This window comes from Branchiostoma floridae, chromosome 16 (assembly GCF_000003815.2).
Source record: "Branchiostoma floridae strain S238N-H82 chromosome 16, Bfl_VNyyK, whole genome shotgun sequence".
In the NCBI taxonomy this organism is placed as follows: Eukaryota; Metazoa; Chordata; class Leptocardii; order Amphioxiformes; family Branchiostomatidae; genus Branchiostoma; species Branchiostoma floridae.
The window spans coordinates 11,572,243-11,584,760 of record NC_049994.1 but is presented as its reverse complement, the minus strand read 5'-3'; the positions used below and the strand labels follow the sequence as shown (position 1 = coordinate 11,584,760).

The 12,518-nt window shown below is 42.1% G+C and overlaps 1 protein-coding gene across 1 annotated transcript; it reads right to left on the bottom strand.

Moving 5' to 3' along the window:
- Nucleotides 1–5,475: 5,475 nt before the first annotated feature.
- On the bottom strand, nt 5,476–12,055 carry LOC118403604 (putative transcription factor Ovo-like 1). Its single transcript, XM_035802373.1, has 6 exons — nt 11,941–12,055; nt 11,481–11,583; nt 8,492–8,631; nt 7,949–8,246; nt 7,415–7,539; nt 5,476–6,842 (listed from the first exon to the last, which is right to left on the bottom strand). The coding sequence occupies exons 2-6, from the start codon at nt 11,563–11,565 to the stop codon at nt 6,552–6,554; spliced, it is 939 nt and encodes a 312-aa protein (XP_035658266.1). The 5' UTR covers nt 11,566–11,583; nt 11,941–12,055; the 3' UTR covers nt 5,476–6,551.
- Between the last annotated feature and the right edge of the window lie 463 nt (nt 12,056–12,518).

Here is a 12,518-nt window from a genome sequence, read left to right as displayed (position 1 = left end):
TGAAATCCGACCATTCTCCAGTACAGTAGAAGCTAGTTAGCTTATCAACGGATAATCGCACATTTCTGTTAACTGCACGAAATCCCAAAGTCCCGTGGTGGTACGGTCCAGTTTAATAACTTCGCTTTGTTGCACCTGTTGGATAATTGCACGAAATGTACAGGCAAATGGGATGTGCAATTAAGTGGCTTCTGCTGTATTACAAGTAACTCGTTACTCTAACGACTCGACAGATTTTGGCAAGACGTTTCGAACAGTAGCCACTAGATTTCATCAGTATCTGAATAACTGTACCGAACTACCAGGTATTTGAACAGAGACAATTAATTGATATATTAGAGAGGTGAAGACACATTTTAGATAGCCAAATAGGAAAGGTAAACGATACAAAGTTAAGACAAGGCTAATGCTAATGTTATTTGGATACAGGAGTTAATATTGTCTCGCGAAGGTGGTATATTGTAGCCCATGGTGTATTGTACCAGGTGTCAGTTTGAAACGTAAGCCTTCTTTCCTGTCCATGTTGGGATGCTACATCCTTTATCAGCATTATAGTCGCTACAATTTGTGTGCCAGATTTGGCCTATTTATCAATGGCACTTGAGTATATGATTAAAAAGGATTACCTCCTCCACCTATCCAATTATTCAGGCTCCAGTTGCCATTGTGTCAATGCTCTTAGGCGTAATACTTTAGCTTTAGACTGATGGGGACGATAATTGTATAATATCGGTCTCATTTGCTTGCACATTTTGTAGTCTGGAAGGGTCCTGCCTAGTGTATTAATGAGACTAAACTAATATTTGTCCTAGATTGCTAGGCACCATTAATCATAATAATGAGTACAACCGTTTAGATTGTCGTGTTACGCAGAAAGAAAATATTAATATTGTAAAGGATAAAATAAACTTAAGTCTGGTTGCCTTTGCTTGCGCATGCGTTGTGATTTAACATGATTTGGTACCAATATGATTTTTTTTATTAATCTTTTAGATTATTTTTGAACACGAATAATGACGTTGGTACTGAAAATTTTAATGAGACATGTTGAGTTTGGATGAATTTCAATATGATATTTTCTTGGGGAGCCCTTGTATAACTTCCAGCGTCACTCAGATAAAATCACATTTCAATCCTGAATGGCACTAGACTAATGGTGTCTCCACCAGTATAATTCGATATCCCTAAAGCTTTATTTCAGTCTATTTCGACAAATTGCCGTACCAGAACTGCCATTTCATGTGTACAAAAGCCCGGTATACCGTAAAAAGGAAAATTTTCGCGGGGTTTAAATTTCGCGGCAGGTAGAAAATGGCGGCTGTTCGCTGAGGATTTATAAGTTAGCTGTTGAGACTGCAATGCACTGTTTTACTGCAATGCGCAGTAAAGGAAAATATGTTAGCGAAAAATAGAGCTGCCAGGTTTGAAAATAACTAACATAACCCCGCCTCAAACATTTCCCTCTTTTACAGTAATATTTACGACATATTCAGGTGGACATATTCAGCTACCAGTAAGATTAGAATTAGTGCCCACCCCCTGGAAACAGAAAAGGGGAGATATATGAAGCTACCTGTGTCCGAGAGGATTTGTAAATATTGCCCCTCAAATGCTGTGGAAGACGAGAGTCATTTTATCACTAATTGTTCTTTTTATGATGATATAAGAAACCAACTATTTATGAGTGTATCCAAAATACACGCTTACTTTCCAACTATTCCTGACAATGAAAAATCAATCCTACTATTAAAATCAAAGAACCCACACATTATAAAAGAAGTGGGTAAATTCGTCTTCCACTGCCTAAAGAGAAGAAGTCTAACCCAACAAAACCAGTATAATGTACACTAGCATAGCACAGTCATAGAATGTAGTCCCTAGCACCTTTGTATTTTTGCTTATTCTACATGTTGTTTGTACCTGCAATTAGCCCTCGGGCAAGAACTTGCAATAAACATATCAATTGATCGGGGGGGGGGGGTAATTTTCTACGAGAACAGAAATTGATCGAGCGCCTCTGAGGGACCGTGGTACAAAATCACGCACCGTCCTTTTATGTGTAACGGTCAAGTACATTGTAGTATTGACCAACATGTATTACCTTCATGGTACAGGGCTGTCGTTGAATATACTTGAATATAATCATGGCGTTATGCTCATACATACATACATAAAAGGTGAAATGTTCGCGGGGAATCTATTTCTCGCCAGGAAGAAATTTTTAAGTTCACGTTTGAAACAAAGGACAAGTGGACAGAACAAAATGTTCGCGCGGTGATTTTGATTTCGCAGTGAATAAAACGTTAGCATAAACCACTGCGAACATTGGCCCTTAAACAATATTTTCCGAGCAGTTTACATACTAATTATAACGGCTGATGGTTATGAGTAATTTGTCACATGTATTCCCTTACTTTGAGTACCAGTTTGTTGAAGGCTTGCGAAAGACTGTAAACTTAAATTGTTGTTGATAACCGATATAAACGCATTATCCTATATGGAACAGATAGAGGCAATTGCAAGTTGAGTCAGCAGCACTACATCGCCAATTTGAACAGCTACTGTGTATTTGTGATAAGGTAGGTCGTTGAGCTCAGATGGGCCTCCTGCTAGCAACTAGTCCCTTAGTGCTTCACGAATAAGCTAATAGATCCAACATCTCTTTCTTACATGACAAGCCGTGGATGTGTTGATATAACCAGCCCCATTTCGTAGATACATTCAGTATAAAAAAAACATATTGTAGCTTCGACACTAATCCTAAGAATGGCCTTTTCTACATTTGCACTATTATTTTCGAAATGTCAAGTACGTCATGCTGGGGAACCTTGTATTCAAAACCTGTTCAGGAATTCATAGCAAAGATTTAGACCATTATACTTAACGACAAGGTTCCTTGTATGTCTATGTGTCTATGACATGCAGACCTAGGAAAACTATTACTTTGTTTCCTCTTTTGGTTACTGCTTAAACAGGTTTGGAAGGGGCCAGCTATTCCCCCCCCCCCCCTTCTCCCCCCCTCTCTCTCTCTCTCTCTCTCTCTCTCTCTCTCTCTCTCTCTCTCTCTCTCTCTCTCTCTCTCTCTTTCTCTCTCGCTTGCTTGCTATCACAGTGTTAACAAGAACTTTCAAAATTACATGGAAGTCTGGTTTGACCATTCATCATTCAAAACTTTTAAGTCAGCGATCGACTCCCATAAGCATAGGAACGCCAGTTTTGGCTATCGTCGTTTGGGCAACCGGAAATACCATTTTTTCTACGCCCAAATTATCTGATTGCCTTGTTTTTATTTCTATACGAACATCTATACTTAGAAATATTGGATGGGTGAGCGAAGATTCTCCCATTTTTTTTACCTCTCTTTGCTGACGGCGAGGAAATGGTTTTATTTTCTACCTGATTCTTGCATTGTCAGGCCAGTGCAATATGATTGACTGGTCGTGAATACTGCACTCTCTAAATTCCCTTTAGCAGTAAGCACAAAACCGAGAGAGAGCGAAGGCTTTCCACTTTTATCTCGCTCATAACTCAAGTTGAAGACAGTAATTCAATAAGACTCTGCCAGGTTCTATACTCCACCTGTCTTTAAACTCGGATGGGAGATTTCTGTGCCATTTACTGTCGGCGCCGCCGGGCTTACGACCGTGTGTGAGCGTCGATATCTCTACACTCAGCCTTGCTTTCAAGCTTTACTGTCCGCTGTTAATGTATCCGTCAGTACTGGAGCTTTTGTGTAAAGTTGTCAAGCAATTTGAAGTTGATCCACGAAGCTCGGAACTACAGCTTGTAATCTTCTCTCTGCACGAAGCATAGATAGTACTGAAGCCTTGCCTCGTACTAATGGCTCTCAGTGCCTCAAGACTTCATGCAAGACTTATATGACCACATTAACATGATCATGTACTACTCTTACAGTAGCGCTTAGCCATTGGGGTCAAGCTAGTTCAACCTCAAGCATGACGTTAATTGATGCATTTGGGGCGCATCGTGTGTGTGTGTGTCGGTGTGTGTGTGCGTGTGTGTACACGTGTGTCTGATTGTTTTGGTTTCTGTGGCCATGGTCAGCATAACTTAAGAACCGGTTGAGGAATTGGAATTGCATTGGTTTATGAGCAGGTCGTCAAAAGAACAAGCTTGAGGTACAGTTTGGGCTTTCTGTCGACTATCCTTGGTACGGCAGCAGAACCTCCGTTTAAATTCTTTTGCCCTATTCATGCTATGGTCATAGCATTTTGGTGACAGAAGAAGTATAGGTTTGGGTATCCTAATGCTTATATTTTCTTGCAATTTATTTTTTGTGGACATTTTCACTGCTCAAACGTTGTGAAAAGCCTAGGCCTTCACTCGATATTATTGAACCTTGACTGTTCCCTGCTTGTACAAGTTCTAGTAGTAAACAAGCCAGGTTCTATTTCTTAGTCCATCATTCTGGGTGCCACTCGGAACAATTTGAAACCTTAAGGAACCACGCTTTTGAAGCACAAGCACACGTTGTTTGTCTTGTAAGTCAGTGACTAGTAAATGTTTCAAAAGTTTCTTTTTCAAAAGTTTCCTCTTTTGACAAAACTTGTCAAGAATGCATGTAAACCCATGAATCGCCTATGATATGATAACCTTTGCTCCGTTTTCAGCAACATCCTGGAGACAGGCTATCCTACAACTCAGTGCTGAACGGACATATTTATTTCCGCGTTGTAGAGCGATAACAATCAACTTTGTTGCCAGGAGACCGTGACGTCATACAGCCATTTACGGAAAAATGGATCAAAGGAAGTCCGACTTGGATCGTCACTCACTATGATAAAGTTAGAGTATGTCTGGTTTTGAATGGCAAGGTCGACTTTACACGGAAAAAGAAACTCTTTCGCTCATTCTATTACAACTCACTGCAGAAATGCCTACAGAACTGTACGTGTAGTCGATTTTACCAATTGTTGCCGGTGACGACTTCGTAATTGCTTCTGCATGTACTAAAATTTTCCGGCATTTTTTGTTTCCCTTTCTGATTATATTATAATCTTATGGTGGACTATAAACTGGGTGGGAGTGGAAAGAAAAGTGGAGACTCGCCTCAGAACTCAGACGTTCAACGCGTAAAAACAAACAATAAGTACACTGTGTATGTAGAATGTGTATATTCATAGTCTTGCAAAACTGACGAATACCTACTGCTGCGCGTGTTACTTATCAATGTATTGTCACTGTTGAGATTTAGGTGATGGTTTTACGTTGGCAGTTTGTGGTGTCCTGTTTATGGATTGTCTAAAGTTTGTCTCTTTTTTACCCACTTACCCCACCTTGTTTCAGGGGGGGGGGGCTAAATCTAATCGTTTACAGGTCTTATCAAGACCTACCCACATATCAATACAATCAATCTAGGCATTCTCGAGTTATGCTGGTCTTCTACATACAAACACACAAACGCTACCCAAAATATGACCTTCTCGGCGAAGGTAATAAAACACACCACATCGATTCATATCTAAACTCTCTTTATTGGCACCGAAGGTATCCCAAAGCGAACCCCTTGTCCATCCTCTATAACCAACGTCTCGTAATATTGCACCACAGTTCATCACTTCCAAAAATAGATTAATATATGCTAATATATGCAAACCCCCACACGTGGCCGCATCCACCCCTTATATGGTATGTACAATGAGAAGTGCATAGCAGCGGTAGCAAGAATTCTGTATCCATAGGATATTGCACATTCTATATCAATGATGATGATGATATCAAACTATGAAAATCTACCGTCCAAATACACCAGTCTGATACGCCCATAGATACGCCCTGCATTGCCCGGGATATGTTGAAGCCTTGATATAGTGTTACACGTATATTCGCTCAAATTTGCGTCAACTATTCATCTTTTCATATTTTTGGCGTTACAAATATATGGCAACATGTTAACTAAAGGTTTTAGAAATACTATTATTCAAACTTGGTGCAAGACGTTCTGTGGTTAATGTTCCTTCTCAAGTATATATATTTTAGAAGCAGCATAACCAGTACCTAGAACTGATATAAGAAAATAGAATGTCCCCAACCCTGCATGACGAAAATTGATATGCAGCTCTTTTACTTCATGGAAGTAAGCATTCCCACAATGCACTACCGACTTAACCTTTGACACTACAAAATCCCCAGCATGCATTGCGTTCCGGATAGCTCACAACTTTCCAAGAATAATGTTGAGATAGCGACGATCAAGTTTAAACGTAACTTCATATAGTAAATGAAATATTATGGCTAACTCCTTCGGTGGATAATTTCCAATTCCCTTACAACTTTGATTGTAAAGATGAGTTGGTTTGACACGGTTCTATCACATATTTTGGCTGTGACGTCTTGTGTAAATTACTGACGAACAGAAGTCAACAGACAACCTTTTTTTCAACATGGCAAGAATATGTATAATGATATCTACACAATTTGACAAAAGAAAAGTTGATTATAACAGCTACATATCGGTGGAATTGTAAATGAGTTGTCGAATGAACTCAAACGTAAATCTTGAAACAATGTCACTTGTATATTTAGAAATCTCACGCGGCTGTTTCCGCCCGTATCCTCTTCGCCGCTGGCAGTTTCTGTTTTCCATTGTCCTTTCTTTTACCCTCTTCTTTTTTGTCACTCGTGCTGTCGTCGCTATCTGTTTCCGCGTCACCTGGAGTTGACGCGGTTTCGTCCTTCGAGTCGTCCGTCTGTTTCTTCAGCAGGTGTTTCCTCTCGAAGCTCTTGTTGAGGCCGGGGTTCTCCGGGTGCACCTGTTTCAGGTGTTCCAGGTGTTCCTCAGGGCTCATGGTGGCGTGCCCGCATTCTTCACATACATAGATCTGAAGAGAAGAGGGACAATATTTGTTTGTTTGTTTGGTTGGTTGGTTGTTTGATTAGTTACTAGGGAATATCCATTAGTACTATATCTATGGCGAAGAGAGACAGGGGAAACGTTAGCGTTGCCGTAAATTAGCCTCTACCAGGCCTAGGCCGTCCTACAGGGGTGCGGGAAGAGTAGAATTCGCCCCAAAAATTGGAAGATCGGACAGGGGGTCAGTCCACGCTAAAGTTTATGTCCACTACCGGCCAAAGACTCTGGTAGCAAAACTCCCCTGGCAATTTTTTTTCCCTATAACAGCCAGCGGATTCAGTCTTGTAGAGACTAGTCCTACCAAGAATTTGTGTTGGAATGCAGACGGTTTGAGAAAAATAATGGGTCGTAGACTGAAAAGACAGGGAAACTACAAGGGAATAGAACAGATAAATCAATGAAGGAATGAATGAAGGAAGGAAGGAATATGAAAAGGGGAAATGTTTTCTTGACTACTTTGTTCTCTTACAGGAGTGTCAGTTATGTAACTAATAGCTTAAACATACAGATGTCATAAACCGAGTCTCGGTGCAGACGTACCTTCTCCCTGCGTTCCTTGTAGCCGTAGCTGAGAGTGAGTCCGTGCACCTTCTTGTAGTGAGACTCCAGGGAACACCGCTGGGTGAACCCCTTCCCGCACTCCTCACACTTGTACGGCCGGATTCCTGTAAGGTGACAAGCGGTGTAAAGCTTAACAACGCCGCCTAGCGATTCTTGAAATAAATGTTCCATCACTCAGATGCAGAAATAGCATCCGTTGCGAAAGCACAACTTGAAAGATGTGCGAAATGAAACACATTCACTCACGCACACACACACACATATCCATACACACACACGCGCGCGCGCACACACATACTCGCACACATACGCACACGTTTCACACACACACAGTGACACACATGCGTATACCAGGAGGTTAACTTTGCGTATACGTACACAGTCATACACAAATACACTGAGATTTTTTCAGCTCTAACTTCCACTCGTTACAAAAACAAACTAACGGAAATCAATGGTCCGCAATTTCACGGCCATCATATTTATCAGGAAAGAAGTCGTCTGAATCCGTACCCGTGTGTGTGCGCACGTGACGTTTCAAGTCGAAGGTGTCGTTGAACCCCTTGGGGCAGTGTTCGCACTTGTACCGCTTGGTGGCGCTGTGGCACTTCATGTGTCTGTTGAGCATGCGCTGTACGGCGAAGTCCTTGCCGCAGAGAGCGCAGACGAAGGGGCGAGCTTCGTTGAGTGGTTTTGTGTGGTTGGCGGATCGCTCATTTTTAGCGGTAGACTGTGTCCCCGTAACCTTGGCAACGGGTTTACTGGTCTTTCGGTTGTTCTCTGTCTTGGCTGGGGAGATTTTCTTAGATCCCTGCAAAAGTAAAAGATCCGAATTTAGCCCACTGTGCCCTTAATTGAATCTCATAGTAGATGTCTATAGCTAACTTCGCTAGGATCTCTCATATGGTCAGGTTTTTCATCAATTGCAACCACACTACATAGGAGACGACAACAACCAATGGATACATGTAGCCCTTCAAAACTTAGTATACAAATCGTAAGAAATAAGTGTTGGTCTATCAAAAATTAAAGTGTCTTAAAAGATGTAGTTCCTACCTCTGCCGGTAGGGCGGCGCTCTCGGACGCACAGCTGGAGCTCTCTGGTGGGACGGTTTGCTGCGCATGCGCTGATGTGCTGCCAGAGGTAGATTGGAACTCGAAAGTAGCGACGGCTCCCGGGGGTGGGGATAGCTGAACTGTGGGGTGGGGGAAAGACAATTGTTAACGTCATGTTTTAAAAACGCAACACATGAAGAAACACGTGAAGTCATTGTCGATGCGCCACCTTGCGTGATGATTTAGAACTGCATGCAAATGTGGAGGATGTGTTTCGCTTGGTAAAGAAATACCAACAAGAGTGAAAAAAGAAGCCCGTTTTACTGTCTAGGTATACCTAGCTGTCAAAACATTTATATATAAATATCATCATTCCTGCTAAACGATCGATTTGCCGAAGTTCCGGTTGCTATGGCAACTCTAGTTTCCAAACAAACGAGGAATTTGGTAGCGGCTGGTGTACGAGAGGCTGTTTAATCCGTCAACAAGACAGGAAACGCGGACTGTAACTGTTTCTGCGGGGAAGACAAAAGGTGGGCGTTCCTGTGCATAAGACCGTTGTCTCTCGCGATGGCCAGGTGAAAAGACGCAAACCTTTGAAGAACCAGTCTTACCGGCAATTTGGATTCCAGCCGCGAAGAAGATACGGGCAATTACTGACAACCCTAGAGCATCATTACTGACGTTTTCGTCATCTTTCTTACTAGCTGTTCTTCGTTTTAAGTCATTTTAATAAAAAACGTAAGTACGAAACTCTTTGATGTCTGTGATAGAGTTTTCTATCTGTGTTGCAGAAAAAGTTAATATCTTCCCTGGTCCCACCCCCTGGCTGTAATAAAGTGGACTGTTCCGCCCGGACCGTTGAGGAGCCTTGGGCGATCCTTGGGCGGGAACTTCAGACTAAAAGACAACCGGCAGACTACAGGGGACCGTCCACAAAGTTCAACTGTCTTCTGACCTTTTGACGTCAGTTTCTGATAGTACAAAGCAAAACATACTGGAGACCTATCAAAAATTATGCGGCTCTTTGTAGAGGAATTTAAACTATCGGACAAGATTATTGTTTGTTCGTGACAATTAGTTAATAGACATACTGGTATTTTACAATACGAAATCATTTGTACGGGCTTCTCTTTACAAAACAAAAGAATATGAAACACAGGAGAAGGAAAAAATAAATGATCGATCGTCTGCACCTCTGTCATTCCAAACCGTATCATTCCGGTAGATTGGAAATCTCGTCATCCTTGAAAATACTTAGTTTCTTAAAAAAAACTATCTAAAAATCAGTTTCAAGTCAGTAAAAGGGAGATTCATGGAGTCATTTCTGTCTTTACAAATATTTCTTCATGCTGATGCTGTGTACTTTCTCTGCCCTCTTTTGAGTTTATCCCTTCTCAATTCCTTTCTACCGGTGACCTGGGTTAAACCGCGGCTACAGTAAAGATTGTAGGACAATTTATCCATACCCTACAGGTATGGATGCTCCGCTGTACAAAGGTAAATTACCCTGTCCATCTCCCTTCTTTTGTGTTCAAACGCGTCCAACCTTTCCGAGAAGGGTCATCTTCCCTAAGCTTCACTGAAAACGACTGTGATCGATTCTGATTTGTCCCGATACACTTTTTATTAATCTCAAACATAGTACTGAATTGTACTCTAAATGTTGTGTGTGGTTGTTTTTTCTCGATCAGAGAGCTGTAGTATTCTTTGCATTTTATCGCTGATTTTGACACCCCCGTCAAGATGGTGTAATTGGTACGTTCCTGCCAAACCGCTTTCGGAGATCCAGAGGCACCGTTTGTCGCCCATCCACGCCCACCTGTACCGCACAAATCCCGCCAAAATCTCCACTTCTTGTCCGATGTAAATCCACGAAACAACAAGAGGATTTCAAACGGCAATACAACTGACAAACCGGTTGTAACGGGGGCTTGGAGAAGTGTTTTGGTTGGGCTGAAAACCAACGGGGTCAATGAAGGGAAGCGGACTTAGTGTCTGCAAGGTGCGGCCATTTGCATGGCATTTCCCCCTTGGGGCATGGGCGACACAGTGACATGGTTGGCGACACACCTACACCTTTGCCAAACAACATCACAAACTATCTGAAAACTTCACGTTCTGTGAATCGTACCTATTGTTCGGTTCACAAGTACATCTCTGACAGAAAGATCGTAATTCTAACGTTTTGAAGAGGAAAGTCTCTTCGTCAAAGTGTATTCTCATGTTAAGGGCTCACTCAGAAAGACATGGCCTCTTATAGAACACTATTACTCCAATAAACGACAGTTTGGACGCTGTTAGGTACATTTTTCCGTTAGTGTTTTGATGTTTAAGATCCAGGTAGTCGCTCTTCTGCAATGTTTCGGCCCCGTTCCCCAACCTGCACCGGCAATGCGCCTGTCTTGTCTAATCCGCGAGTGTTTGTTGCCAACACGGAGAGAATTCCTGCGCGCAGTTTGTAGCGGTACGACCGGTCTAAGAGTAGCCATTTTGGGGCAAGACGCGTGCAGGTAGCCGTTTCCTACCTAACCACCATTTTGTCACTACCTTTTGAACTCCCAACATGTAACGTTCGTCCTCACAGTGGCCACGTGCTTGCCACAAAGTTTGTGCGCACGCAGAAGCTGCCTTGTAGCAAAACTGCTGCGACTCGCAAGAGTGAGGGCTCACCATGGAAAGGGTTAGCAAATAAAAATCAAATCAATACACCATCTACTGTGGCATTTGAAATATATTGCAATATGCACTTAATTTCTAAAGTCACATTTTGGTCGATCGCTGAACTCATATAAACTTGTGTTAAGAGAGTTACTTGCATAACAGTTAGCGGAACAAATCTTTTCCTATGTACCAGCATAATCCCAGGGATAGACCCTGCTACAATCTCATAAGTCCATCAAATCCGCTGTCCGAGATTTACGATGAAAACTACAAACATAATAACGCCACAGACGTGTTCAAGTTGCCAAGTAGCATCTTTACTCACCTGAAAAGTAGCTTGTGTCCGGGTAAACTGGCGGCGGGCCCTCCCGAAGGGAGCTCCGACACTTCACGAGGAAAGACTTCGGCATTTCCCGCTACTTCACTTCCTGTTGAGAAAACAGACAAATCTTCAAAACAGCGGTGCAAAAGTTACATGAAAACTTTCCACACAAAGTTTTGAATGAGTTCCACAAAGAATGGTTCGAACTTGCGGCAAGAGAGATACGGCTGGGTGACAATCATTGAATTTCGGCGGGGAGGGCGCTCTGAGGTTCCCGCTATCCACCCACCATTTCCGGACGGGTGAATTTCTCACATTTTTGTATAAAATCGAACATTCCAGCCTTGTCACGCCAAACAACGGTACCTGGGACAACCCGGAACACCTGTGGCCGACTCAAGGGTACGAATCTTCCTTCAAAACGGTGCGTTTGGGGGACATTTTGAACCCGTAGCGTTCTTACCTGTAAGTTGTGGCGGATAGAGGGGACAGTCAGACCGCTTGTGCACTTTGCCGCCGGCTGCTGCGTGTGGGTAAACCGTAACAACGCTCGCACGATGCTTCTTGGACGTACGATTCTAACGACAAAAGGGGGGATTAGTTGATGCAAATTTCTAAAACCCAATCCTAAGTTCAACAAAGCAACAAATATTGTAAAGAAACTAAAGATAGAGTGCTTCATATGGCTTGCTAGATAAGTGGGCAGCAAATTTACGAGTCTTTATGAAAAATAAAAGATTTTTATACACTTTTAAAATAAAATATCCCCCACGAGTGGTACGTTCCTCGAACCGGAGCTATCTGTATAACAATAGGAGGAAGCCATATTTGCATGCAACCTGTATAACGGTATGTGGGTTACCAGACCGGTTTGAGCGGTACCAATCCTGTTAATAATAGGGGTGTCTAAGTGACAAATCTTTACAAAACGCCATTTTGATGTCCTGAAATTGTGTCTAGATAAGAATTCTTTAAACTTTATAATTATCTTTACTATATCAATGTAGTATTTGTCGTCCGAAATAATCAATAATTCTTAAA